Source organism: Bombus fervidus, chromosome 2, assembly GCF_041682495.2.
Source record: "Bombus fervidus isolate BK054 chromosome 2, iyBomFerv1, whole genome shotgun sequence".
NCBI classification, from domain to species: domain Eukaryota; kingdom Metazoa; phylum Arthropoda; class Insecta; order Hymenoptera; family Apidae; genus Bombus; species Bombus fervidus.
The window spans coordinates 15925271-15952047 of NC_091518.1; the positions used below are offsets into that span (position 1 = coordinate 15925271).

General features: G+C 34.2%; 8 protein-coding genes and 2 long non-coding RNA genes across 14 annotated transcripts; 5 read left to right on the top strand and 5 right to left on the bottom strand.

Annotated features, from left to right (window-relative positions):
• Positions 1-111: 111 nt before the first annotated feature.
• On the bottom strand, positions 112-3390 carry LOC139994164 (motile sperm domain-containing protein 2). 2 transcript variants are annotated; one of them, XM_072016568.1, is made up of 9 exons: positions 2906-3390; positions 2521-2661; positions 2245-2422; positions 1795-2164; positions 1633-1708; positions 1319-1425; positions 1034-1234; positions 837-965; positions 112-762 (listed from the first exon to the last, which is right to left on the bottom strand). In XM_072016568.1, exons 2-9 carry the CDS (start codon positions 2582-2584, stop codon positions 586-588), a joined length of 1302 nt encoding a protein of 433 aa, XP_071872669.1. In that variant the 5' UTR covers positions 2585-2661; positions 2906-3390; the 3' UTR covers positions 112-585. The 2 variants fall into 2 exon arrangements, with proteins under 2 accessions (XP_071872669.1, XP_071872660.1); XM_072016559.1 differs by having other exon boundaries at positions 114-762; positions 2937-3390.
• Positions 3391-4276: 886 nt separating this feature from the next.
• On the bottom strand, positions 4277-7983 carry Vps26 (vacuolar protein sorting 26). Its single transcript, XM_072016644.1, has 6 exons — positions 7795-7983; positions 7546-7689; positions 6675-7069; positions 6480-6586; positions 6171-6382; positions 4277-6100 (listed from the first exon to the last, which is right to left on the bottom strand). Exons 1-6 carry the CDS (start codon positions 7795-7797, stop codon positions 5831-5833), a joined length of 1131 nt encoding a protein of 376 aa, XP_071872745.1. The 5' UTR covers positions 7798-7983; the 3' UTR covers positions 4277-5830.
• A 51-nt stretch (positions 7984-8034) lies between these two features.
• On the top strand, positions 8035-10742 carry LOC139994233 (palmitoyltransferase ZDHHC3). Its single transcript, XM_072016690.1, has 7 exons — positions 8035-8576; positions 8713-8860; positions 8949-9134; positions 9204-9340; positions 9419-9503; positions 9574-9786; positions 9860-10742. Exons 2-7 carry the CDS (start codon positions 8780-8782, stop codon positions 10019-10021), a joined length of 864 nt encoding a protein of 287 aa, XP_071872791.1. The 5' UTR covers positions 8035-8576; positions 8713-8779; the 3' UTR covers positions 10022-10742.
• On the bottom strand, positions 9574-12203 carry LOC139994384 (uncharacterized). Its single transcript, XR_011801635.1, has 2 exons — positions 11953-12203; positions 9574-11676 (listed from the first exon to the last, which is right to left on the bottom strand). It is a non-coding gene; the product is annotated as an uncharacterized lncRNA (long non-coding RNA).
• LOC139994303 (uncharacterized) lies at positions 10860-12955 on the top strand. 2 transcript variants are annotated; one of them, XM_072016820.1, is made up of 3 exons: positions 10860-11028; positions 11977-12038; positions 12203-12955. In XM_072016820.1, exons 2-3 carry the CDS (start codon positions 12009-12011, stop codon positions 12464-12466), a joined length of 294 nt encoding a protein of 97 aa, XP_071872921.1. In that variant the 5' UTR covers positions 10860-11028; positions 11977-12008; the 3' UTR covers positions 12467-12955. The 2 variants fall into 2 exon arrangements, with proteins under 2 accessions (XP_071872921.1, XP_071872929.1); XM_072016828.1 differs by lacking the exon at positions 10860-11028 and adding an exon at positions 11109-11341.
• Positions 12956-14373: 1418 nt separating this feature from the next.
• Positions 14374-17043, top strand: LOC139994138 (uncharacterized). Its single transcript, XM_072016517.1, has 4 exons — positions 14374-14567; positions 14966-15021; positions 15172-16888; positions 16926-17043. Exons 1-3 carry the CDS (start codon positions 14544-14546, stop codon positions 16853-16855), a joined length of 1764 nt encoding a protein of 587 aa, XP_071872618.1. The 5' UTR covers positions 14374-14543; the 3' UTR covers positions 16856-16888; positions 16926-17043.
• A 555-nt stretch (positions 17044-17598) lies between these two features.
• LOC139994337 (uncharacterized) lies at positions 17599-18736 on the bottom strand. Its single transcript, XR_011801615.1, has 3 exons — positions 18599-18736; positions 18147-18529; positions 17599-18077 (listed from the first exon to the last, which is right to left on the bottom strand). It is a non-coding gene; the product is annotated as an uncharacterized lncRNA (long non-coding RNA).
• A 48-nt stretch (positions 18737-18784) lies between these two features.
• LOC139994330 (uncharacterized) lies at positions 18785-20511 on the top strand. Of its 2 annotated transcripts, none has more exons than XM_074112054.1 (3): positions 18785-18905; positions 19881-19933; positions 20019-20511. In XM_074112054.1, the coding sequence occupies exons 1-3, from the start codon at positions 18903-18905 to the stop codon at positions 20146-20148; spliced, it is 186 nt and encodes a 61-aa protein (XP_073968155.1). In that variant the 5' UTR covers positions 18785-18902; the 3' UTR covers positions 20149-20511. The 2 variants fall into 2 exon arrangements, with proteins under 2 accessions (XP_073968155.1, XP_073968153.1); XM_074112052.1 differs by lacking the exon at positions 18785-18905 and adding an exon at positions 18956-19643.
• A 131-nt stretch (positions 20512-20642) lies between these two features.
• Positions 20643-22358, top strand: LOC139994244 (uncharacterized). Of its 2 annotated transcripts, none has more exons than XM_072016701.1 (3): positions 20643-20896; positions 21231-21298; positions 21474-22358. In XM_072016701.1, the coding sequence occupies exons 1-3, from the start codon at positions 20894-20896 to the stop codon at positions 22180-22182; spliced, it is 780 nt and encodes a 259-aa protein (XP_071872802.1). In that variant the 5' UTR covers positions 20643-20893; the 3' UTR covers positions 22183-22358. The 2 variants fall into 2 exon arrangements, with proteins under 2 accessions (XP_071872802.1, XP_071872811.1); XM_072016710.1 differs by having other exon boundaries at positions 21234-21298.
• Positions 22348-25710, bottom strand: LOC139994289 (uncharacterized). The gene is made up of 3 exons (XM_072016797.1): positions 24984-25710; positions 24317-24378; positions 22348-23445 (listed from the first exon to the last, which is right to left on the bottom strand). The coding sequence occupies exons 1-3, from the start codon at positions 24996-24998 to the stop codon at positions 23037-23039; spliced, it is 486 nt and encodes a 161-aa protein (XP_071872898.1). The 5' UTR covers positions 24999-25710; the 3' UTR covers positions 22348-23036.
• Between the last annotated feature and the right edge of the window lie 1067 nt (positions 25711-26777).

Here is a 26777-nt window from a genome sequence, read left to right on the forward strand (position 1 = left end):
TTAAATATATAGTTTATTAATACATTTTATAAAATTATCGTGAATGAAATATTTACATATGGTATATTATATGAATTTGATATTAACAGTTTTATTACGTATATGTAACAGAAAGAACTTCCCATAATTATTTTATTAACCAGTTAAAGATATTAGATGAATTATGTAAAAAAAAGGATTAGTTTGAAATAATTTGTATTATTAGATTATAAATTACAAGGAAGATAAATTGTACAAATAGTATGTAGAAATACGTGTAAAACGTTATAAAAATAATTCCAATTGTTATATTTTTTTCTTATAACAATAATATATTTACTTCCTAAATATATTAAATAGTATACATAAACGTCCCAAAATATAACAGCAACTGACTTCTTTTATGTTAATATTGATAACATAATACATGTTTTATACGTATCTTACATAATTCTTTTTTAAGAAAAACAACGAAAAACAAATATAAGTTATGAATAGGAAAGATTGATGTAAAAATATTAGAGTTATAGCGTTAACATAAATATATAACAATTAAAATTTGTGTTATGTGTATGTAAAAATCAAATAAATTTCTATCTGAACAACCTATATTCCATGCATGTCACAGACTTGTTGATCCATGGAATTTTTAATATCAACTTTTAAAATATAAATAACTACTATGGCCATTATAATTGTAACTATCATAGAAAAGAATAATAAATGCTTCAAGAAAGCGACATCATTGTACAACTTTGTATGACTGTCTTTCAAATGTGCTATCTGTAAGTAACCAATTTATATATTAGTATACTGTTCATTAATATCATACTTTTAATCACATTATTTTGCCTTACTTTCCGGGAAAGTACATCTATTTGACCAGTTTCTGACAAGCCTGAGGTGGAATGTAATTTAGATGTTTCATTACTCGTAATTCCACCATCGCAACATCTTAATTTATGTTCCTCTGCTGGTTTCTCAGACTGAATAAAACATAAATTAACAATTACACATTAAACGTCTATATAATTAATATATATCGAAGTGTTACCTTCCACAGAACTGCTAGTTCTTGGGCTGATGCGTTCGGATCTTTTAATGGAAGGCACATAACTAAGAATTTATCGACATGAAAGAGACTGCGCATATTATGTTCTTGCTGTACAACAACTGAAATCGTGCGTTGTTCTTGAGGTAATAAAACTCCCGAACTTAGCCGTACTTTGAACTTTCCCGGCGACGTTGTTTTTACCTACATATATAATAGAAAATATTTATGCTATGTTCCATATACATCATATCATAAATTTTATCATAGAAGAAAAACTCATCTTACCTTATAAGATAAAGGTTTATCTAGAGTCACATTTTTAATTGTAATTGTTCCACTAATTTCATTTCCTACTTTATTAAATATAAATGCATCTGGTTCAATTGATAATACTGCAGAAGAATAAGTATTATTTGTCAGTATAAGAATCAAAGTAGAGCTTTTATCTTTGCAAATATTTTCAATATTTACAATAGATGTAAAAATGAATTCTTTCTGACAATAGAATTTCCATTTCAAACAAAACTCAGAAAAAATTCTAAAGAATCATCTCTACATCTATGATTTAATAATGCCTATAAAAATATAGTTTTACTTACATTGTTCTTCATTTGATTGATCTCCAAAACTACTTATAGACTGTTCTGTTAATGGAGAACCTTCTGCAAAATGTACCTATAGTTACATAAAGATAAAAAATTAATTCTCAAAGGAAGTTGTGAATTATCTGACATTTATCGTTCCAATAATTAATTATATACCTTCTTATTATCGAATTTTCCATTTATTGTAGCATCTATATTATTTTGTGCTTCCGGTACAAATTTGAAGGTATATTCGTTATTACCTCCCCAACATGTAAGTATATCATTAGGTTCTACCAACTCCTGTATGTTGCCTTTATGCACAAATTTAATTTTTGGAATTGCCTTAGGTGGCAACCATGACTTTATCATTTTAAATGCAGTGTTTAATATCCATGGCATTTCAAAAATAATGATATAATTCAAAAAATTGGGGTAATAATTTTTACAAAGGTTGATCAGGTACTTGATAAATTCCATATCCATATTTAAAATACCAGTATCTGACATATCAAAGAAAAGTGAAATTTGATTGCCATTAGTTTGTCTGAAATACCATAGAAAAGATAAGATTAATTCTGAAAACAAATTGATCTAAATAATTTATTACAGATTATTTAATCTTACCTTTCTAATCTTTCAAACCAATATACAACAAGCTTTTGCAACTGACTAAAGTCTTTACTGCCTTTAGTATGTAACTTACATTTAATAACAAACATTGTTTTACCATCTTTGTCTTTACCATGAATAAAGCACAATCCATTATTTAAATATTCTTTCATCACATTCTCTTCTGTAATCTCTGTAATTAGATAATATTGTAATAGTTTCATTAAAAATTATATAATTTATACATAGTAACTAAAAAAAACTGCATACATGAATGTATATTATCCATACCATTTGTGCCAAATTTACTCCTCCAGCTGCAAGTCTCCCATAACATATTAAGTGAGTCTTGCATATTGTTTTCATTGTGCTCTAAAAATCTTTTTAACCAATTATTATTGTTTACATTAGCAATATCTACAGGGTGAAATTCTGAAATTGGATTCAATTAAATGATTAATTGAATCATAAATATTTTTATGTGTTATACATTTTATCAATTAAATACATAATAATAAATAGAACAAAGGCTTCATAAATTATTCATAAAAATGATTCTTATTCTTTCATCGAATACATATTGAAAACATTGCTTTGGAATATGACACTAAGCTTAAATTTTACCCTGTGAGTCAATCAGGTTTTTTCAAAATACCATTGGAAAGGAAAAGTACACCTTTTTACGATATGAAAATAAATATACACACTAGGATCTGGTGGTCCCTCGTCAGCCAACTTTTTAAAAAATTTTTCACGGAGTTCCGTAATTAATTCTGTTCGTACTTCCATCTTTGGTTAACCTGCTGATGACTGTGACACTAACACTTTAACCGGCAGTGAACTACTAATACGATAACCAGACACGATAATTGTTTATCCGGATCCGGACATCAGATCTGCGCGTAGAGACACGCGCATACTGTTCGGAATCTTTGGACTTTACACTGAATTAATTGAAATCATACATTCTTTCTTCTATAATTATGTATGGAACACACTTTTTCTTAAACATATACTGACGTAAGAGAACTTGATGTAAAGTTCTAATTTTTTTACAGAAGTGCCACAAAGTCTGACTTGTAAAATATGATCTATGAATAATTTCCTTGTAGACTATTACGTATTGGTTTGCTGTCAGTACGTATATTTATTTAAGCTTGATTTCCATATGTCCACGTCTAATATGTACTACAGAGAAATACACGAGTCATTCGTTAATGAAAATAAATAAAATTCAGTGATATATTAAAATATTAAATGTTACTGTACCACAAGAAAATTTTAAATATTGTAAAATTTATGTTTTATGTATAAGTTTAAAATATCTTTTTTTTAATTATAATCGTTTTAACATCATTGGCAATTGATTTTTAATTACTGTATTATTTGTATATATTTAGGTTTATTACTTTCTGAATTTGCTTAGGTCTATGAAAATGAATAGAAAAAAATTTTGAATATAAAACTATTTTTGTTGCGCTTATAATTTTACAATGGTCTGTTAATATACACAATAATATTTTGGACTAAAGATTCTAATAATTAAATTATTAAAGTTACAAACAATAGTTAAAGATAGTAACTTCATAAAATACAGACGCTTTTGAAGAGAAAAAGTAATGAGCTCTATTAATTAATTAAATAGTAGAACTTCTTATGTATAAAATATTTACTCTTAATTTTCGAAATACTAATCGTGCTTTACGAAGGCACTTAATCGTAATGTCAATTCTAAATATTTTGCTTATAACCGAGATAATTTCAAAAAAAGACGGGAAATGATTTGAAAAACTAGGGACATTTTAATCGACGTTTTAATTGTCGTTATAAAATTCTATTGCATTAGCATTTGTTGATTTCATCCTTCATAAATTCGTCATAAAATTAATTGCACTTAAATCCATAGTTTACTTGTCATGGTGAAATCTGTACTTGATATGTCTATTTCATTCAGATAAAAAACAAGTTATAGATAGCGAGAATAAAAATCTAATGATATCTGATTTATATAAAACGATAGGAAGGGTGTACTTATGCATAGACGAAGTAATGTTTTCCGATACACGTGCACACAATGGCACACTGTATGCGATGTATAATATATTTATGTGGGCATTAAAATATGCAGCTAGTTTTATATCGTATGACAATATGTATATGTATATACAATATTTGACATGTCAAATAATTCACAAATAGTTCTGTTTTCTCTCTTTTACACATATATCTTTCTTGTCAACAAATAACAAAGGCGTGAAATATGAAACTTTTAATTTACATGAAACAAAATTCTCGAAATACACGCGGTTGACTATTATGCAGTTTTTCTTTTTTAACAAGATTATTTAGTCAACCCATGTTAACATAGAATTGTACAAAACGATTGGTATTTTTCTTATACCGGTATATTACTTCCATTGTGATAGCAATCATGATACTGCCTTAATAGAACACGTTTCAGTATTATTACAATAGAGGTGGATACTTTTGTGTGTGTGTATATATAACTCAGTTTATACTAAGCTACTATCATTAAAAATCATATATATGCATGTATATATCCACACACATATTGTAATATGTTTTTATATATATATAAATACATGTGGGGCTATCCCATTTTTTAATCTATCGTAGTCCACTCTTATATTAATAAAGGCATACTAAAAATTGAACAAGCATACTAAGGCATGTATTTCTTATAATGATTTATATTAAGATTCTTGAAACTGCATAAAAATTCTATTAAAAAATTAATTAGCATATACAATTCAATGATTTGTATATACAATTATGCTATAATTGGGACAGAACTATTGATATTACGTTATATACCGTGCCTGTATCTTAACATATTTTATTAATGATATTTATTGCAAATATTAATAAAAATCTTCTGCTGAAAAAATTACATTCTCTCAAAAATTATGTCGATAATAGTGTATTATATATAAAAGCGTTCCTCCCAGTGCCTTTACCATATTAGTTGCAGACTAGTTGAATGGATTAAAATAGGGCAGCCATTGTGAGTATATGTATATCCATTTCAGATTTAGAAAACTCTCATCTGACAGAAATTGACCATTTGAGAGGTTTTATAATATAACACAAAAGATTTTGATAAAGATCTTTGAGAATATAACACATAATACGGTTGTATAAAATATTCTGAACACTGTAACATTCAGATGCTGTTCAAGAATATACCGCAGATAAATATTCAGTTATTAAACTGTCCATTTATAAATATCCATTTTATATGGTTGTATTATTCTGTTTTATATTATTTTTTTCTGTTTAATTATTTCAAGTCTGTCCCATTAGACACCACTGTATGTTATCTATAGCTCTTGATAATTTGAAATTTTGATCGATAATTGGCTACTTATTCAATTTAATCATCCGCATTATTTATAGGTATCCAAAATATTTACAACTTTACTTGCAGATGTTTCGATTTTTGTAGTTCCTAAAATTCAATCTCTCTTTACAGTAGAAGAGGAGTTTCGTTTAAAACTACTAGTTCCGTGCGAAGTTATTACCCATTCTCTGAATTAGTAAAACTTCCATTGACTTCAGTAACTGTTTCGCATGCAAAAATTCAGTTACTTTCAGAATTAACTTCTTTTGCACCTTCACCATCTCCCTCTTCGCGTGTCATGCTTTCTATTGGAGCCTGTGCATCCTCTACATTGGTAATGTTAGCAGATGGCAATTGTCCCGATTGGACTGATGGAGTTACGGATGGTGGACCATTCTGAGCAGCTCCTTGTGGGAATCCTGTTTCTGCTGATACTAAATGCGATGGCATATGTGGTGAAGCGGTTTGAGATTTCCTACTTTTTTCTCCCTTTCTCCATAACGTTATTTCCTAAAAAATGTAATTGTGAAAAGTATCTCAATAAGAAGTTAGTAAATCAGAGGCTTATTATTCAACTTACTTGTTGTTTGAAATATCTACGATCTTCCTCATCCATGAGAACTAAATTAAGGTAATATCTAACACTGAATTTTTTATTGATGTCACGCATTGTAGGTGTCAAATCATAGCCTGCTAGAAAGACTCTTATTGGAATAGACTCGCCTCGGACTGGAGCTCCATCCATTATTTCATATTTCGCTATAGTTTCATTTTCCGTAAATGTATGTGGACCTGCAAATATATATTCTATTTATAATAGTATTCAAATTACAAGAAAGATTATTATAAATATTTTTATGAGAAAAAAGATGTAAAAATTATACTGTACCAGAACCTGTAGTTTCCCGTTTTATTATAGCAATTTCCATGTGTTTAATTTTTATTCTAACCAAAAGAAAATATATTTTCCCAACAATAACATCTTTTAAATGATATCTGAAAAGATATAAATGTAAGTTAATCTTTAAACTCAATATTAGGCATTAAGAGTTACATAATTAAACTTTAGATCAAAACAACTTACTTGCTTTTATTATACTCAAATTCAATATGCAAACAGTCTTCAATTCCAACTTCCATTTTAATAGGATTGTTCATATCTGGATAGGAACTAAGAGTGTGGACAACTAATTCAAGTTCTTTAACAATATCACTAAGTCTTCGAACAATTGTAACTTTGAGAAAATATCTTAGTCGTACATTAGATCCTGTGTAACTTTCAAATGGTTTTTCTACATTTGCGAATTCAAAAGTATATACTGTGTTATGAGTTAGTTCTCCTGGCCTAGCTAATTCCTTAACTAGACTTGTAAATTCATGATGATTTCCTCTATCATAATATAATTCAATTTGTCCAATAAATTCTACTTTTACACCTTGATGCTCCAATTTACCAGCTTTCCTGAGACTAATATTAATCTGCAAATAATAGTGTATTAATTAATATAACCTTATTTGCTTCTCAAGAAGGATTTGAACTACATTATGACATTATCTACTAAAAGTCATGTTTCACAAAAAGGAGATTATTTTTAGATATATTCTATTACAGTTCTATGGTTTGAATTTATCAAATTAAATAAGATAATTATATTTACTTAAAGATATTAAAACTTATCTGTCTTTCTCTTATATATATACCCATATACATTAAATACTGTAATTTTTTGGAGTATACGCATATATAACAATATTAGTGTGCGAAAATAAATAAATTATTAAATATTAATATAAATAATTAATATAGAATAGCGCAATGTTGAGTATTTCTTATTTTATCTTTTACGGCTATTGGTCTAGAGTTTACGAATAAACACCGTAGGTTATGGATTACATTCTGTACAAGTATTTCATTTAGTTTATTTATATTTATTCGTTTAAAAAAAGATTTTTACCTTTCCAGAAACGGTTTCACCGTCATAGTATAACAAGTGGCGCTCTTTTTTACCATCTTCACATTTAATGTCTGCAGTCTTCCTGGTTTCTGCACCATCCAAAGTGATCTCTATATCAGCCGACTGACCAAACCCAAAGAAACTCTACAAACAAAAATAAAGTAGATACATCGGAAATATCTTATAATTTCGTAACGAATGATTTAACTGTTCTCAGACGAAGAATCTACTAATCAAAAAGTAACATACCATTTTTCGTAAAAAAGTTTGAGCTTGTATAAATTATCGCACGTTCTATCGTAATCGTGTTCGCGTTAACAAGACCAACGTGTGAAATCAATGAAAAATCCTCGAAGGCAACATTTTTTCACGTAGAAACGAGAAAAGTTGTATTATTTTTTGCTCGCTTCCTCCCAAAAGTCACAAGTAGCCAATATGGCTGCGCACTGTAGCCCCCACCCTTACTATGTACTGTCAAACTTGCAGTCGCGTGTAAGAATGCGGTAGACAACGTTCGAACCGGTAATATCTAGTATTATTTACATTCATTTTTTATTTCTTTTTAACATTCGTTGTTGTCAATTGGATAAGACAGTGAATTTAGGTTTCGATTATTTCCCTCAAAAACATCTGTTCGTTCGAATGTCAGGTGCGTGGTGCGTTCGTAATGCTGTTCAATGGCGAATAATCGGTGACGTTTAGAAATCAAGTTATCATAATCTACACGTGATAACATGTTCAAGTTCCGTTTTCAGTTCATTTACTTTGCACTGCGTTTAAATCGGTGTAAACATACGACAGTAGGATACTTGAGAGAACTTTTATATTAATAACATAATTATTTAGTAACGAATCTATCTACTTAGACTAATTAAGTAAAAGCTGAGGACGAAAAAATCAATTTTGTTACTTGATATTCATCGTAAACACGTTAAATGTATCATAATGAAAAAAAATTGGAATAAAAGTTGATGCAAATCATCCGATTCTGGTGAATCTGTGAAGAGAAATCTGTGAATACTAGTTATGAGGTTAGATTCTATGTTATTTGCATGTTATTTCATAGTATAAATTTGTTTTAGTGGAATTGATTTCTCATAAATCACAAACAAAATATAACACACCATATAAAATTTTACTAATATTTGGGTTAATTTTTATTTCAAGCAAAGAACCATGGTTGAAATCTCTTCGTGTGATTAACAGTGAAAAATTTAGTAAATAGCAATAAATCATGGATTATGACTATATGTCTTTTCATAGAGAAAAGGATGTTCACAATAAATGTTATGGTGGAAGATTGTGGTGTATAAAAGTATGTACACACAAATATTTTATGTAATTAAATAATTGAAATATTCTTTATGGATATTAAGTATTCTTTAATTGATTTTATGTTGTAGGATATATGTGGGATTATATGTGCAATTTTAACCTGGTTGTTAATAATTTATGCAGAGTTTGTAGTAATGGCAGTTATCCTTATTCCCACAATAAATACTTTATATTCTAGTTTAAACACTGCAATATTTCAGTCATTAACTTTTTTGGCTTTTGCATCTCATTTAAGGACAATGTTCACAGATCCAGTAAGACATGAAAACATGGAGCTAACATATTTGAAACATACTAGTAATATGGCTTAAACATATTTATAGGGTGCTGTTCTGAAAGGAAATGCTACCAAGGAAATGATTGAACAAATGGGATTTAGGGATGGACAAGTCATATTTAAGTGTCCTAAATGTTGTTCTATTAAGCCTGATAGAGCACATCATTGTTCTGTGTGCCAAAGGTAAATTTATAACATTTGTAATATCTTAGTTATGAATACATAGAAAAATGACAGATATTTTAAATATTTTATTTACAGATGTATTAGAAAAATGGACCATCATTGTCCATGGGTTAATAATTGTGTTGGAGAAAATAATCAAAAATATTTTGTACTTTTTACTGTAAGTCTTGCTATACAAATATGCAAAGTGATGACACGAAGCATCATCTGTATTATGTAATTTATTTTAGTTCTATATAGCAGCAATGTCATTGCATTCTTTATTGCTATGTATACAACAATTTACTACATGCATAAGACAAGAATGGAAAGAATGTTCTACATTTAATCCACCTGCAACAGTGGTATTATTACTTTGCTTGGCATTTGAAGCTCTCTTATTTGCCATTTTCACGGCTGTAATGTTAGGGACGCAATTACAAGCAATTTGGAATGATGAAACTGTATGTACACGATAATTAAATAAAAAATTAATTGTAATTTCAAATTGATTACTTATTTATATCATTTTTATAGGGTATTGAGCAACTTAAAAAAGAAGAAGCCAGGTGGGTTCGTAATAGTAGATGGAAATCCATTCAAGCTGTCTTTGGAAGATTTTCGATTGCTTGGTTTTCACCCTTTACTTCTCCTCCAAAAGGAAGGACAAAGCAAGATTCTTATTTATATTCCGTATAACATGCATCCCAGAGATATTTAATATTTGTAAATGTAAAATAATTGTGATGCATCATGAATTCATGTACCAGCAAAGAGAATGTTTATAATCTTATACTGTTATTTAACATTCTTATTTCATTGCGACGATTTGTGAGGGATACTTAAACAAAACGAACATCCAATATATATATTATAATTAAAATTTGTAAACTTGTAAGCATATGATAAGGTATGCTTCTTGTAAAGCTTCTTGTATTAAAACATTTTATTATTGATCGTAATAGCGACAGCGCCAAGTTACTTTTTATCCATCAATATCTACGCATAATACTGGGACTTGTTTATCGTACCAACATAATTTATATTGTGAAAGTTAATATATATAAAACTATGTGCGATTATGTATTATATATGACAAGTAATATACGGAACATGACATTAAGTTTATCATATCATGAGTTTTAAGTGATTCGAAGAGTTAATGGATCAACGTTTTGCACTGTTTTAGAGAATATATATTGCACATTGTGATAGTAATGTATTACTTACATTTACGAATAATTTATATGATATGATATGTAACAAAACAGAAAAGGTTCTATAAGATAAATCTTATTTCTTTCGATTATAAGCATATTATAGTTTAATTATATTTTCTTATTCTTCGATACTGTATTTCTACGACGATACCTGATTTTTTTGTACGGTTTGTACAAATACAATTTCTTACGTCTACCAATACTGTTCTTGTTTGTCACGCAGTTTCTTGTTCGTTATCTTTTATTTTTTCTCAGCACAAACTTTTTTTATTTACGAAACTTATGTCAAACGATAGTGGCGAAATCCAGGATTGCACGTTTTCCAATTCTGTCGGCTTCCGTTTCTGTAGGCCTCGAGGTTGCTCTTGGTCTTCAGGGTGGGGACGCTTGGCAGTGGCAAGGTCGTTAAATGTGTGCAGGTAGAGGAAACGTCTCTCTAAACTGTTGTGTGCAGAGCGGCTTTCACTTTTGCTACGGCCACGTTCGGTAAGTTTCAACTATGAAAACTCGTAGTTTAGCAATCTTTTTATGATAGAGAACTTCTTACAGTAGACTTAATATCTCGACTTAAATTCAATATAGAATTTACGTTACTGTTTCATCCTTTTCTTTCCTCGCGAGCGGTTTCAATCGTTACTGACTCACAGAAAAGTGAAAGTAGATTTTGCAGTTACTTACGCTCAGTTTAGTTGAATTAAAGTTAATTAAGTTCTAATTAAATTAATTATGAATATTTTTATCCCTTTGATAACTTCCTGTATCGTGATTTTGTAAACATCGAAATAGAAGAGTTCAATAAGTAAGTTAAATACATCTTTACTTTTAGTTATTAAGGATGCACTATAAACTCTTTTTAATCGTGTGTATAATAAAAGAAAACGGACAAATGTTAATAAGAAAGAACACAAACCTGTTGCGTGTTCGTGAAATAAACGACGAATGAGCGCGCAGATCACAATTGGTTAGTTTTTTTATCGATTACGTACACTGATCGAAGGAAAGATAAGTAGAAAACACGTACCATTGCGAACAATCAGAAAACAATAGCGTTTAGATATAAAGTATATGGTTATGTATGTTAATTCGATAGAAGTCGTGTAATCTTGTCATCGATGTAGTATCTGTGTTATCCACCTGGAACAAATTAATTGTATACTTTGATCTGTGTAAATCTAAACAGACTATATCGTCTCAAAGGAATATCTCCCGTTGATTCAAGTACCAAATAAATAAATAAATAAATTTATGAAATCTTTGCAATTACAAAGTTTTCTAGGACATTAAAATATAAATATCTAGGATATTAAATATAAATATAAATAGTAGTTTTAATTATATGATTTAGAGTTTTCGTATCTTTTATAACGGTATAACTGCAATTTTATTCATTCGCTAGTTTTCACTTTATACATAGAACATTCTTCGTCATTTCAGCGCTTCGGTCGACGTAGAATACAGATCGAAGTATGGCGGCAAACCTTCTTACCTTGTTTACGGTACGTACCTTTATTTCCACTATATCAAGATATTTTAACAATTTATCTTATTATTTCCAATCACTTATTTCGAAGAGGAAAAATTATACGAATGAGTGTTTGTCGAGTTATCGAACTTTATGTAATAGTTACATATACAAAGTCTCGTCTATTTATGATTCCAGTGTTTTTCTCTTCTAATTTCTTTGGCGTTAAATGGGATGGCTTACGATCCGAACGATAAATCGCTGAAGGATATTCTGTTACCGGAAGGACAATTCGAGGCATTTTATTTGAAAGGGTCGCAGGAGGAAGAACAGAACGCCGTAAGGCCTCCGCATTTGCATGGCTCGTTTCATCAGTACAAAAATCCCGCCCTAGTCAGCGCACCGAACAGCGCTGCGTACGGTTTTCGTTTCGATGGAAAGCGTCGTTTCAATTATAATTAAATGAATCTATCGAGATTTGCAATTGAATATAATGCCACGGGCAGAAAATCTTTGTTGCATTTATAGCGTTCCGTGATATGACTCTATTATCATCTAGTTGTATTATGCATTAGAGAGATGCTATTTATTCAACTGCAGCGACCCAAGTTTCTCGATTAGATCCCCCCTTCCTTTTTTTCTTTTTTCTTCAGGTATATATTACTTCATTATCGAAACCGTGAAAAAAAACGCAAGTTGTTTCGGAGTATGGCTATCGAAACTTTTACGACTAATTGGGAAAAGTTTAACGATAAACTATCTGTGTGCGTAAGAAACATCACCAACTACAAAATCAAATTCTTGTAATTACAGCTATACTTTCGATAATTGAAAATAAATTACTATTAAATTGTATCATGTAAAGAAACGATACTATGTATCAAATTCCGTGATCTACGACGATTTACTGAAATGTAGAACGCACGATTTAATTGGAAATAAAAAAACAAACCCTCTGTACATTGCATTAAATTCAATTATATACCTCGCAATTTTCCAGTTTTCCCTGTCATAGAGACGTTCTGCGGGACATTTTCCAGAGGACCGTTTTTTTTTTGTTTCATTAAAAAGAAGAAATTCTCGGACGCGATCCACATTCATTTTCAATAATTCCTTATTATACCAGTTTTTACTATCCGTCGAGTAATCATCTACACGTCGGCGTACCTCTAATAAACCTTCTTAACAAGTAATTAACTATTTGTTTTTATCCTTATCTGTTCGATTCGCCATTCGTTATGGTTATGGTATTGCGATACGGGTATTTGTTTACTATTTTCTTAGGACAGGTATGCTGCCGCTTTCATTTCTATCAATCGTCGTTTGAAACAGGTATCTCGGGATGCGTGAGCGAGTACTTGAAAGTTTGGCTTTTTATCATTACCATTTCTAAATAACAGAATGATACATTACTTAAATAGAAATACGCGCTTGCGTTCGTTCGTCCAATTGGAAATACCTTATGCAGGGAAATTCACTTTCATTGAAATACCGTGTTTAGTGGTGGAATCTGAGAAAATGCAATGAAATTATTTATAATTTATGAGCATACCGTCGCTTTATATATATATAAATGAAAAAGAAAACTAATTCATTATCGTCGTTAACTATAGTGCGTCTACTCACGGTTCGTTTGCGAAAGATAATTCGCGCAGACTGTTTTTCTAGATTTTTTGTAAAAAAGATCTTTTATACAAGAAACTTTGTCGAATAGATCCGTATGATCTTTCGACCCAATAATTTCTTTAACTGCGTTTAATCGGTTCCTTCTTTAGTGCGTCTTTCACAGAATAGTAAGCTCCAATATGATTCTTACCGCTTTTGTTATTAAATTTTTATCATATCGGAAAGTTCCAATACGATTTCGAAGTTAGAAGAAAATTTCTAATCTTAAAATTCCGTAATATCTTACCTTTCGTGAAACAGGGATTGCTTCGTCAATTTATTTCCCCGTTGTAATTATAAAATAGTACATTGGATATTTTTCTCACAGAAATTACAAGGCGATTTCAAAACAATTTTTTATCCTTAGCATTCCTGACCATTTTGTTCTTTATGAGACAGAGATCGTTCTTTCAATTTGTATTTTTCTTTTTTTCATAAGCAAATCCTCATCTCGTCACTTTATTTTTCACGAAACAGAGATCTTCTTCTATTTAATAAGATACACAAATTTAAAAGTAGCCAAATCAAAATTTCGTAAACGCTTCGTGATTCGAAAAATTTATTAATTATCATCGCGCGTGTCTTATGGTTGCAAAGTGGTAGCGTGTGATGCGCACCAATTCCTGGTGAGTCGGCACGAAACAGGTAGGATTTGTTGTACACTTGTATTTTTTTCTCGTTGTTTTTCTTTCATTCAAGAGAAAACCACTGGCTTTAATACCACATACATACGCAAAACAATGTTGTCAGATCCAGTTTAGCGCTGCCGTACAAGCGGGTCCGGGGAAGCTTTAAAAGACGTTGCCGATGGACAGACGTCCCCATACTAGGATCGGTGAAGTGATCTAGTGGGACGTGGTATACCATCAGCGACATGAAGATCGCACGTGTGATTACGGTGAGTGAATCGATGCGCGCTATGTACAACATGAGGATGACGGTGCTGCGATTATTTCGATTTTTTCAAAAGGAATCAATAAAAATAAAGAATCAATAAAAAGTTAGTGGAAGATAATAGAAAGTGAAAGAACGTTTTTTTAAATTGGATAAAAATAATCTGTAATATCGTTGAGATTTACTTTGAATTCGTCTAACGATATTCGTGATGTGGCTGTGATATGATAGAGTGTACTACTTAAATATGCAAACTCGTTTTATCAATATCGTCTTGTGAACATAGTGTTTTATTTGCTTTTGTGTTCAAAAAAATAAATAAATAAAAAAAAAAGAAAAGAAATTATTAATGACGAGAAGTATAAAGTTGACGGGTTTTTTATTTTATTTTCATGATTGCAGATCTGCGTCGTATTGATATCGATGTTCCTCGATGCAGAAGCCGTGCGTTCCAAAAGGTAAGTTTTCTCTATGAATTGTATCGTATATAATTGTATCGGAAGAGACCAAAGAAATACAAGCATACGAAGAAAAACAAGAAAGTAAAAGATAGGTATCAAAAGGAATTAAAAAAGATAATAACGTAGAAAATTTTATTTGAAATTTAGGCGATCGCAGCCAAAGGATCATTTGCCCCAGTCCAAATACCAAAATGGCACCAACACCAACGAAGTAACGTTCACTACCTCTGGACCAGAAGCTCCAAGACCAGAAACGACCCACAACCAACAAACGTTGCATACAAATATTCCCCTAGGTGCAAAGAAGAAGACCCTGACAGTTCGCACAGATCGTTCGAAGCCATCGCGATCGCGTGGTGTAAATCGGTACAAAGCAAATCGACGTAGAAGGCAGCTTCAACATTCTGGTGGCAAATCCGGCGTTCATACGGGACGATCGTACGACCTCAAGGAGAACTATATCGAAAACCAGCAAATAGAAACTGTGCAAGGACCCGCGGAAGCTTTCAACGAAGGAGCAGTTCGCATCGAGCCTGTATACAGGGTGACGAAGAATAGAAACATATTAGATTCGATCGTGGATATAGTTAAAAAAATAGTCGATCCTCCAAAATCATTGGGTCCCCTGGTTGGACCGTTCAATTTCCCAGGAATAGGTGATAAGGTGTACATACGACTTCTGGAGCCATTAAATTCCAATCATCTGATGATACGATTGATAACCCATTTACCGGTTACAGAAATCGAGTCGACGTTTGATAAAAATATTCTTCCACCCACTGAAATAATAGAACACCCTGAGGTTTCGATAATCAGTCACGAATCACTTCCCCTGTCTAAAGAAGGATTTATCGGCTCGTATGAGCATCATAGCGACGTTCATTCGATCTCTTCGGATAGTCTGTTGTCTTCTAGCGACAACGTTGTTCAAGTTTCAAAACCATCGAACGCCCACGTTCAAAACATTGGACGCACGAATGGTTACACTACAGGGAATCGCAACTTCAGGACGTATAAACTGAACTTCAAACAGGGGAACGTACACGGTGTCCAGAAGCTCGGACATCATAAAAGACACCCATCTTTGGTTTCACCGTCGAGGAACAATCGTGTAAATTCTGTTTCTCCTTTCAAGCTACCTGATCAAGCAAATAAGACGCAAGGTAGTCAGCGAGCAACTGGTTTCCAAGGTTCGGTCGACCACGTGTACCCATTCCATCCATCGCTAAACGAATCTAATAACGAACATTCGAAACTGTTGACCATCGATTTCCAGCAGTTGCAGACTCCGATAAACGTATCAGTCTCGGAGTACGCAACTTACAGCAATCCAACCACTTCGTACGACAGGTTTCCAAATGTCGAAACCTTCACGAGTCCGCGAATTCCAACTTCGATCAATCAAGAACGTCAGTCGAAGAATAATTCTAAAGGGTCTACCGAAGATGGTCCGAAATATAGCATCGAGTTTGCAAGTAAGAACATGAGGTATCTTAATCTGGACGGAAGCGTGGAGCCCGCCATTAAGAATAGCAACGACGAAGGTTTCAAGCCAATGGAGCAGAGCTCTGTTCACTCAAAAATACCCAGATCCGTCGATCCTCATTGGAAGGATCGCAAGGGAATAGACGTACGACCGAGCGAAGCGATTGAATCATCGACGAGTAAAGCAAATCGCGGAGAATTGCAAAAAAGAAGCGTCGGTAACGGTGACGCGTTTTTAGAGACGATTCGCAACTTAAACGACGATAGGATGAATTATTTAAGATACACGGCCATGGCTAAAACCGCGAAGAGGTCGACGAAGCCGAGGTGTTGCTCGCAAGAATAAAGAGATATAAGAATAATAAAATAAGAACGCGAAGTCTGGTTCCGATGAACAATATAAAAACGGGTAGAAGATAAATAATTCAGCGAGCAGCGTGAAATCCGCGTCGAGAAACGGATCGACGGACAATTTGAAGTCGTTGCAGTTGCCCAGAATTTAACCGTTCTGGAGAAATTCGACGAAGATGTGGAAAATCTGAGTTTAAGCATATCGTGATCGTTTCTAATTGATCTTTACCGCTTTTTCTTCAATTTGTCTATTTTATATTATATTCTCTCAACTGTGATTGCGTTGTCGAGGAAGGAAGAAACAGCAGATATTTTACTATCTTCAATTTATATACATTTGTTATGCTTCCTTTGGTCAAGTATACTAGGCTGATTTATGATACTCAAGTGTAACTCGAACGAATATATTTTTGTTTGATTAAAATGATGTTGAATAATTAATTTTTGATATTGTTTTGTATTTATTGAAACTCATTAGTCTTAAGAAACTGCTGTACTGTTTCAAATAATTGGCAAATCGTCTTTTTTTCATAAATATACAGCACAGGATAGATATTAAGGTTGAATTATAAAATTTTTGTTGCTTGCTCCGATTTATTTGGAACGTGAAATTCCTGAAATATTGAACGCGATAAATTAACGTGCTCTGATTGTTTTAAACAGTACATCCGTTTAGCGAGTAGAACTTATAAATAGGAAAACGTAGGAAAATTCAAACCATCCTTAAACTAAAAGAAATGATCATTCTAAGAAATTTTCGAGCCTATAAAATCGTACAAAAATCGTAATAATTCACACGTGTTTCACGCGTTATCCCTTATCCCATAGTTCTTATCTTAATTTCGATCGTTACAATGATTATTTCATGAACAATTACACGCTACATAAAAGTAAATATTTGGTTTTGTTTCTTTCACTTTTCATGTTACGAACAATTTTCACTTTTAATTGGCGAGCTGTACATGTAAATTAATTAAACGCGTTGAAAAGCTTTTCTAACAGTCTTAATAGCGTATTCTTTCACGGTGTAGCCACGGTTGCATTCAATTCAAATAATTTATGCGTGACCTGTTCGAAAGCGAGACTGTTTTTGCCTAATTCATGGTCATGCTGGAACGATGAATCGCTATCGTAGATTACTTAAAATCACTTTCTTCGTGCGTTGATCCTCGAATATTTTATACAAATATTTCTTCGATATATCGTAATAATCTTTGCTCGCGAGACGCTAGAAAAGCGAAAGTAATGCATTAATTATCTAAGACACCTAATCGCTAGATCGGCACGCGATACGCATCGTGATAGACGCTACGTCTGTGTCGTGACTCGTTACGTTCGAAAGCAAAGTCCAAAACGAGATAAGATTAATGTATCTGCTTACGCAAAAATATCGCGAAAAACATTCGATTAAGTACGTTAATCGTTTAGCTCGTATACATAATTAATGCGATGACGCGCCGTTCTCGAGCGTTTCTCCATTCGCGTCAAGCGTGTAATGTCTACATCTTCCTTCCTTAATGTACATTTTAAGTTTACCGTGTTCATTTATCTACATCGTTCATCTATTTTCAAATATTTTCGAAGCAATCAAATTCCTCTCAATTAATGGAGAAATTTCGAAGCGTTAGAATCACGAAATGACGGTTCGTTTGAGAACGTAATAAAAATGCTATAAAGATATAACAGTTAGTCAGACTCGAGATAATTACAATTAATAACATTATATGTATGTTCTTACGTGTTTGTTTTCCATCCTTATTAACGATCTCTGCTCGTTAACTGGACGTGCGTGCAGTACAAATCGAACAGTTGATTCTCGGTTGGGTGCGGCCGGAGGAAGTGCAGTAGATTCCGCTGTTTCCTAGATGCGGTTAGTTCTTCCATCACTTCTGAGCGGTTAGAAACTCTCTGATCACCCGCAGAGGTTTTTTTGCTTGGAGACGAGTAGTTATTTGGTTTCTTGGAAGCAATTATTGCTGCGTTTCGTGACGTGTGATTCTTCAGTGATTCGATATTTGAATAGAGACGTTAATAAGATTCAAATGGTAATATAGTTGTTGTTTATTAATTTCTAGAAAAGAACGACTTTATCGCACTATAATATTCTCTAGTAAAAAAAAAAGAAGATTATTATAATTGCTTTGATCTGTAATTTTCTAATTAAATTACACTTCGTTGAAGATAATAATAGCGTCATACTGTAGTTTGTCATACAGGTAAGTTTCTCCTAATTCACATCTTCTCATCCTCTAACATACAATTAAAAAATCTTTTTTAAATTCAGTCAAATTCTCATTTAATCGTTTCAATTACAAAGTGTGTGCAACAAGTTTGCCGACAAAGCAACAGGAATAAAGTCTGTAATTAAAATTAATTTTAGTAAGAAATTGCAGCGATCATAGCTCGTTCAACATAATTGCAAGAATTTCAAACACCATGATGCGTATCGCGTGCCAAACGCAGATCTGTTGATTCTTTGGAATAGCAGCCAGTTACATGGCTGGCTCGCATGATAACAAGTGTAAACAGCGATGTCTTCTTTAGTGAAAAGCAAAGAAATGAAAAGATGCACGTTAAAACACGATGGTTGGGATCCCTGCACGTTGGGAGGAGTTTCTCGCTACATTTTATGCTTCGACTGATTCGCCTCGCTAATTTCAGCTGCATGTATATAAACGTTAGATTTGTTACGATCACGAGCAGAAAGTGTTTGCTTCTCAAAGCGTGTTCGAAGAGAGCGGTGTAAAGTGACGAGTTTTCTCAGAATGAGAGCAAAGCTTTTGGTACGAAAAGACATCATTTTGTTTTCGTAGATTCTTTTTTTAAAGGAACTGAGCCAGAAGTTACACCGATTAACTCTATCGAGTTCAATCATTTAGTTTCAGAGAAGATAAGCACTGATCGTTAGTAAACTTTGGGAAATTCGTAAAAAATGAAATTAATTTTACCGCTGAATGGTTTGGGTTAAGTTTCGATTCGTGAAGGATTTCATTTGTAAAATTTGTATTCTTTTGTTTTAGTATGCCGTTGCTTTACTGGTTCTGTTGGTGTTGCTGCAACAACCAGCTGAGCCGTGAGTATTTGAATTAACATTATTTTATTAAGTGTAGTTATATCGACAGAATGCATAGTAATTCTTTTATGTTTTCGTGTGATAGGAAAAAGGTGATCATCCATATCCCCTATCGGGTAAAGAACATAAAGCACACGCATACGATCTACAAAGTCGTGCCGCATTATCACGAAGATACGAAGGAGGATATAGAAGAGGACGATAAACATTATTAGAAATAAGCGGATAATATAATATATAATATAATACAAATAGATATAAATTACAACCCAACGAGTAGTTAATAAAGTTTACAAGTCATATTCAAACAGTATTCTATGTGTAACGAGATTATTTAAATAACAAATGATTACGTCTTTAACGAAGTTAAGCTGGGAACAAATTTTGTAAATTTTCACGTTAAAAGCTCGCAAATTTCTTTGTACACAATAAGAGAAAATATACAAAGAATTGGAAACTAAATATTCGAAGAAGATAAGGTCACTTTTTTATGTCGACAAAGGAAAAATGTCGAAGAATTCATAATAGGATAAAGAATTTATGAAGAATCAATAAAGAAGTTTATTTCCAAAAACATATTTCTTCGCTATTTCTTTCATTAACGTATATCTTTCATAAATAACTAATAAATAAGGAAAAAGATAAAGAAGCGACCGCGGTGCAATCACAGGCATCAGTGACCGCGTTTCTTAAGCAACAACGGATTACCGGCGTGGCAATGAACTTCCACGGTCACGTTTTTCCAGGGCGTGTCATTCGAAGCGGATTGGCAGACGGAGCATATCTCAACTAGACGGCGAAAGTGCTCGATGGTCCGTGAAATTTCGATGACAATTTTGCGGTTCCACTGTACTCGTTACGATAGAGGGTGAGATATAAAAGAGGAGCATTCTCTACGACGTCAAACGATGTTGAAACGTTGATCCTGACGTTCGACGCTTATCCTCTTTGATAGAAACCATGGTAATGAAAGAATTAGTGATTACAGTGGTGTTGTATATAGAATTCTGTGCGAATATTTGGTGTTAGAATTTTGAAAATTTTTGATAAAATTACCGCCGAATTTTATAGTTCTGTAATTGCTTCTTTCGAATAACGTGTCACCGTGGAATACCGTCATTCATTTTGTTCTATATTCTATTTTTCAAATATATATTCTATATTCTATATTATATATTCCAAATATCCTATGTCTTAAATATTCTTCATTCTACAAAAGAAGATTTACATAATTCACGTAACAGCATTGTAATTTTTACGTCTTAATAACATTATTCGCCGTTTCTTCTTTCCCCAGCAGATCTTCAAATACCTATGCCTTCTTCTACTAAACCAAATCGAGATCTACGGAGTATACTCCAAGCAGTAAGTAACTATGAAAACCGCAGCAAAAGATTTATTAAGATCGTTGAATGTTCGAGATCGAACAATCGCACAGTCAGCGTACCCCGCTTTCTCCGACGAAGACGAGCGTCTGTTCACGAGGCTTGTACTCTCGTTTTCACAGCAGTCGCGCTCATTCCCTTTCGCTTATTTGCAGTGTACACCTGAAGATTCTCGTGCCAGATCTGATCAACCACCACACGCACACGAGGACCGTTCTCTTCCATGTTCACGTGCCAACGCCGAAGAAGCCGAAAACTCACAAGAATCACAGGACTCACCACGCGAGTTGGAGTTCGTGGAAGTACGGGCGTCATCACGATTTGAAGGACGAGCACGAGGAGGAACTTGATCACGAGAACTATCACAAGGATCACGAAGAGAAATTGAACGAGAAATGGCCGAAGAATCACAAACAAGACAGACAAAAGTATTTTCCTGTGTACGACCATCACAAGGATTCTTATCATCCGCCGTCTTACGTGGAAGATAATGACTTGAAGGATCATGGCGAAGATACTTACGCGGTTCACGAGGACGTGAATGATATACCCCCAAATACCGAGTCTCTCAGTTATAATTACGAAGAGGGATACAAAAAGGGTTTAGAAACGATAACTGGACACGTTCGATCTGGTCAGACGCACAAGTTTCACGATGATCAACACGAAGAACAGGGTGATATCGAGAACGATGGGTTTAAAGAGGAGTTCGAAACCAAAACGGACGCTGGTAGATATTTGGTTGATGATGTAGAATACGAGAATACCAGGGATAAACGCGATCATCGTCGAAGATCTAGGAAAAGGATCCACAAAACACCGACGAATTCCAGTCGAGGAACGAAAAACGATAGTAAATCGTAGAACGTTGGAACGGTATTCTGTTAAATGTGCAGACGCATGTACGTGTAATGTGATTTTGTAGATACGTGGTTTCTGGACGTTTGTTCTAATTTCTGTTTGTAAGTTTTGGTCGTTGTATAGTTGTAATAAATAATAAGTAACACAGGAAATAAAAGGATAGCGATATTTCAGGTACACACGCAATTTAATTAACTTTCTCGCGACGTAACTATACATAGATCATTCGTGTCGCGGTAGACAATAGATAAAACAATATTACAAACAAATAAATGAGTAACAAATATTTACATTAACAGTACGAACGATGTGACAACAGATTGATGAGAGACTAGGACGAGAGGTAAGAGGCAGGGCGATAAAGTGTCGATCAGCACTCCCCGAAGAACACCAGTCAAGAAACAAAAATAACAGTAATAAAAGATATAAAATCTCTCGGAAGAAATATCTATCTCTTCAGAACTATCTCCCTTAAACGTGAAGAGGTGAAAGTGTCGTGCGATGGGGAGGTGCTTGATGGTTTTTTGAAGCGCGGTGTCTCGACTTCTTCGATATTTCATACATTCTAACAGAAGCTTCTCGAAAATGGAAGCTTCCTTTCAAATCGAACATATTCCACATTTTAGAAAATTATAAACACGTCACCAGTGCCCGGTAACTAAAGCTAAAGCTTAAAAAGACTTAACAAATTGATTTTCTTCTTCTCTCAAATGCGATAAAATAAAAGAAAAGATACTCGTATCCTAACCAAGTACCAAATAAAATAAAATTCGAGTCAAAAGCGCGTTTCGAACAACCAATCGAACTTTTGCAAAGAAAACTACCGTATTCCTCCCAAAATTAGCGCGAGCCACTGGTTAATGGCCGCCCCAGTCTTCGTGGCCTCCACCACTGAGACCACCTCCTCCGTATCCACCTTCGAGACCTCCTCCATGGCCGCCACCGAATCCACCGCCACCGTATCCTCCGCCAATGTCGCCACCGCTATATTCGATGTGACCACCACCTCCACCGCCTCCACCGCTGCTGTATTCGACGTGGCCACCACCGAAGTCGCCACCGCCGCCCAAATCGTGGCCGCCTCCGATATCACCACCGTAACCACCACCGCCGCCGTGACCTCCCAAATCTATCGGATGACCCACGGTGTAGCCTAGAACTTCGTACTTGTCACCACCTCCACCGCCATGGTGGATGTGTTTCGTGATGGTGTGCGTGTGATGGATCGTCTTGATCTTGTAGGGCACGTGAATTACCACATGGTCGCTGAAAATGTTTTTAGGATGATTAGATTTGTATCGTTTTGTCTGTTCGTATTCTTTTTAATGGCAGATTTTAACGAAAGAGACGATGGTTTTCCATTCTTTGCGCTTAATAGTGGCTTCAAAAGAATTATTTGGCAGTATCGTTTAAATGACTAAAATTTATATTCTTTCGGTAGAAATGGTGGATCTTTGTGGAAAGCGACGTCGGTTTCCAATTTCTTGATCCTGATGGTTCCAGGAAGATTCTTTAAACTGATGGTTAAAGCGATGTTATTAAAAGTCCATTAAGGAGAATTTCAGAGTCTGCTCGTGTCATGGAATCAAGAAAATGGTTAGTTTCTACGAACTAGCCCGAGTGATTCGGTAAAAATAAACGGTTCCAGTAAGACGAACATCACGGACGCGTTCATTCTTTGTCTTTGTTATTCTTAATTAAGAGCATTTACCAGAGTCAAATGTAAAATACGTTTTAATCAGTTATACCGTAATTTTACAAAATTAAGTAAACATCAAAATATTTGTTCAGAAACTAGCTACTATTCAATTAGTCTCGGTCGCAGACTGCTAATTCGAATGTCGCCTCGATACGGACGATTATGCGAGTAATAGCTCGGAAACATCGACTTCCTGAGTCGTTCAATGGGGAAGAATGAATTCGTTCGACCAGTCTCTTTTACGTTCGTTGGTTGTCGAGGAAAATTGACCGTCGATAAGCAAAGAACCGTGGAGAAAGTCGATACGCGTGGGTCGAGTCACGGTTCGTTAAACGTATTCCAATTTATAGTGATTTACAGACGCATGTATTTCCGCGTGACTATAGAACGATTTAACGTTCGTGTACGCTATTTTCTATAGGGATAAAGCAAACTTACTGTCCACCGTGCTGTCCTCCTGCTGAAGCCAAGTGGAGCAACGAGGCAACCACAAAGACGGCCTGCAAAAAAAAAGGCAATTCAATTAGTACCGGCGTCTTAGAATGCTACTACAAACATGCAAAGTTTTCAAGAGTTTCGAAATCGAGAGAAATTTCAGTGAATTCAGGTTGTTGCAAACGTCTTTCTGCAGTATTACTGTATGAAATGACGATATTTGCATATAGAAACTCGATTGCGTGAAATTTGTCTAAAGCGATCTGGCAATTTGCAATGTGTCAAGTTGTTGGAACTTCTGATTGACAATTACCATATATAACAGTAATTCTTCCAAACTGAACTGGATACTAACGGGAGAATTTTCTCGCTTGTTTATCGATAATATTAAGAAGATATTTTCTCCGATGCAACGCGAGTGTATCAAAATGCAAGATCAACAATCGACAACATTAACCGTGAAAATTGCTATGCTCGTGTAGATAATTCAGAAAAGCTTAGATTAGGATAAATTTAGCAAAAATTCTCTACTACCAGGAATTTTTCCATAGTAAAAATACGTCTTAAAAAAAAAAAAAAAAAAAAACAAAGTACTATCCGTTACTATCCAAATCGAAAAAAGGGCACAAGATTCTAACGATACTGAAGATCCACCCTACGGTGAACTTACCGCGAGCTTGATCATCGTGTTGCGCCCTCGAGCACCTGTTTCGTTTGTTTAATCGTAAAATAATCAGCTCTGGAGTATAAGCAGACAAAGAAGTATCAAGTAGACAACGCTCGACAAAGTCTACAGAAGCCAACTACCGGTTCCTTCCTCGCGATACAGTTGGCGGTTTCAACCGCGGTTTTGATCTGCTGTTGGTCGTGCACACGCTCGCCGCTTTTATACATGTACGTGATTGGAGTTGGATAAGAATGAAAGGGAATCTTTCGCAGCCGTAAAGCCGGTGCACGTGAAAGGTGCCGGCTAATAGAGAAGCCGTGGCAAAAAGCGGAGGACCAGAGCAGCCCCTCCACCTGCTAGCTTACCCTTCACCTCGATCTCATCGTTTTGTTCGTTTCCTCTTTTTCATAGTAGAGTTACACGTTCCGATCCGTTCCGATCTGTTCCAATCTACTCCTCTCCTTTCTTCTCCTCGCTCTCTTCTTCTCTATCGCCACCGTTATACTCTTGTTCTGTGGTCTTTTTAATGAAAGCTGGACTTGGCCGGGTGAACGGCCAAGATCAAGATCAGCTTCGTAATACGAGGTGGGTGCTCTCGCGGTTCGTTTCACTCGTCTCTGGCGTCTGGGAACGACGATATCGACGCCTAGGACGATGTTTCTGTTTGTCGCTTTTTACGCGCAGTTGCTATTAGACACAATCGCGAGCAGTGGTTACGGATGGTCACGATCAGACGGACGCGCGGTTTGGGTTACGCGAGAAATGTTTTTTCGACGTTTTCCAAGATTCGTAGAAATCGTTTCTTTGACTTCTCTTTGAGTTGGATAATTTTTTCTCTCTTCAACGTTAGTTTGTGGGATTTTGATGGAGATTTTGGTAAACTGGAGAAGTTTTCTAGACGAGTTTCGACTGAACTTTGGGGTGCAGTTTGTCGGGTTTCGCTTAGGCGGACTGAAAATCACAGCGATGTAAGTGAAGATTTTGAGAATTTGATTTCGATCAAGTATTTTAGCTTTTGAACTTATCATTTCTTTAGTTTCGTTGCATATAACGTGATATTATATAATATGGTCCTAGAATCTAAGGCCCTGAATTCTGAAAGGATCTATGTCCTAGAATTTGAAGCTTTTTTTTTCATTTCTTTCGTTTTTTCCAAATTTCGAAGTATTCGAGTTTAGAAGTCGCTTTGGTAAGTACGTCTATAGTAAAGGTATAGACACGCGCAGTGAGCGTGTTGAACAATGCTGCAGGAAACACCATCGCGTCATCAAAGTGAAACCTGCTTATCGATTTCGTTTTTAACAGATCGAAGGAACGTTGGGTCAGCGAACCATCCGTCGTCATAATGCAATTGCTTGCGATAATCTTTGCTCGTTACGGCCACCGTTTCACTCACTGCTGTTCAAGATCGTGTCGAAAGCATCGTCCTATTTCCAGATATCAGTCTGCAATTAATCGCATCTGCAATTAACATCCTAGCTACGTGTCAGTTGTATCAAATTGTATGAAGCTTTCGAAAGTTGGATTAAAGACGTTAGATTCAACGACTCAGTAGGATCGTTAGGTTTTCGACGTCAGAATTATTCTTTGTTTAATCTTATTCTATACAGCAGTTTAATGCAGTTAATTAGCAGCTTAATTAACGTCAGACCAGACTTCACTTAGACGATACTTTCTATGTATTTGCATAATAAGAATCAAATCTGAAGCTCGGACGTTTAGTGTCAAACATTCGAATGTTCTGCGTTTGGCGAAATAAGATGCAAGCGTTTAACGTTTCGTTTAAAATTGAATTTT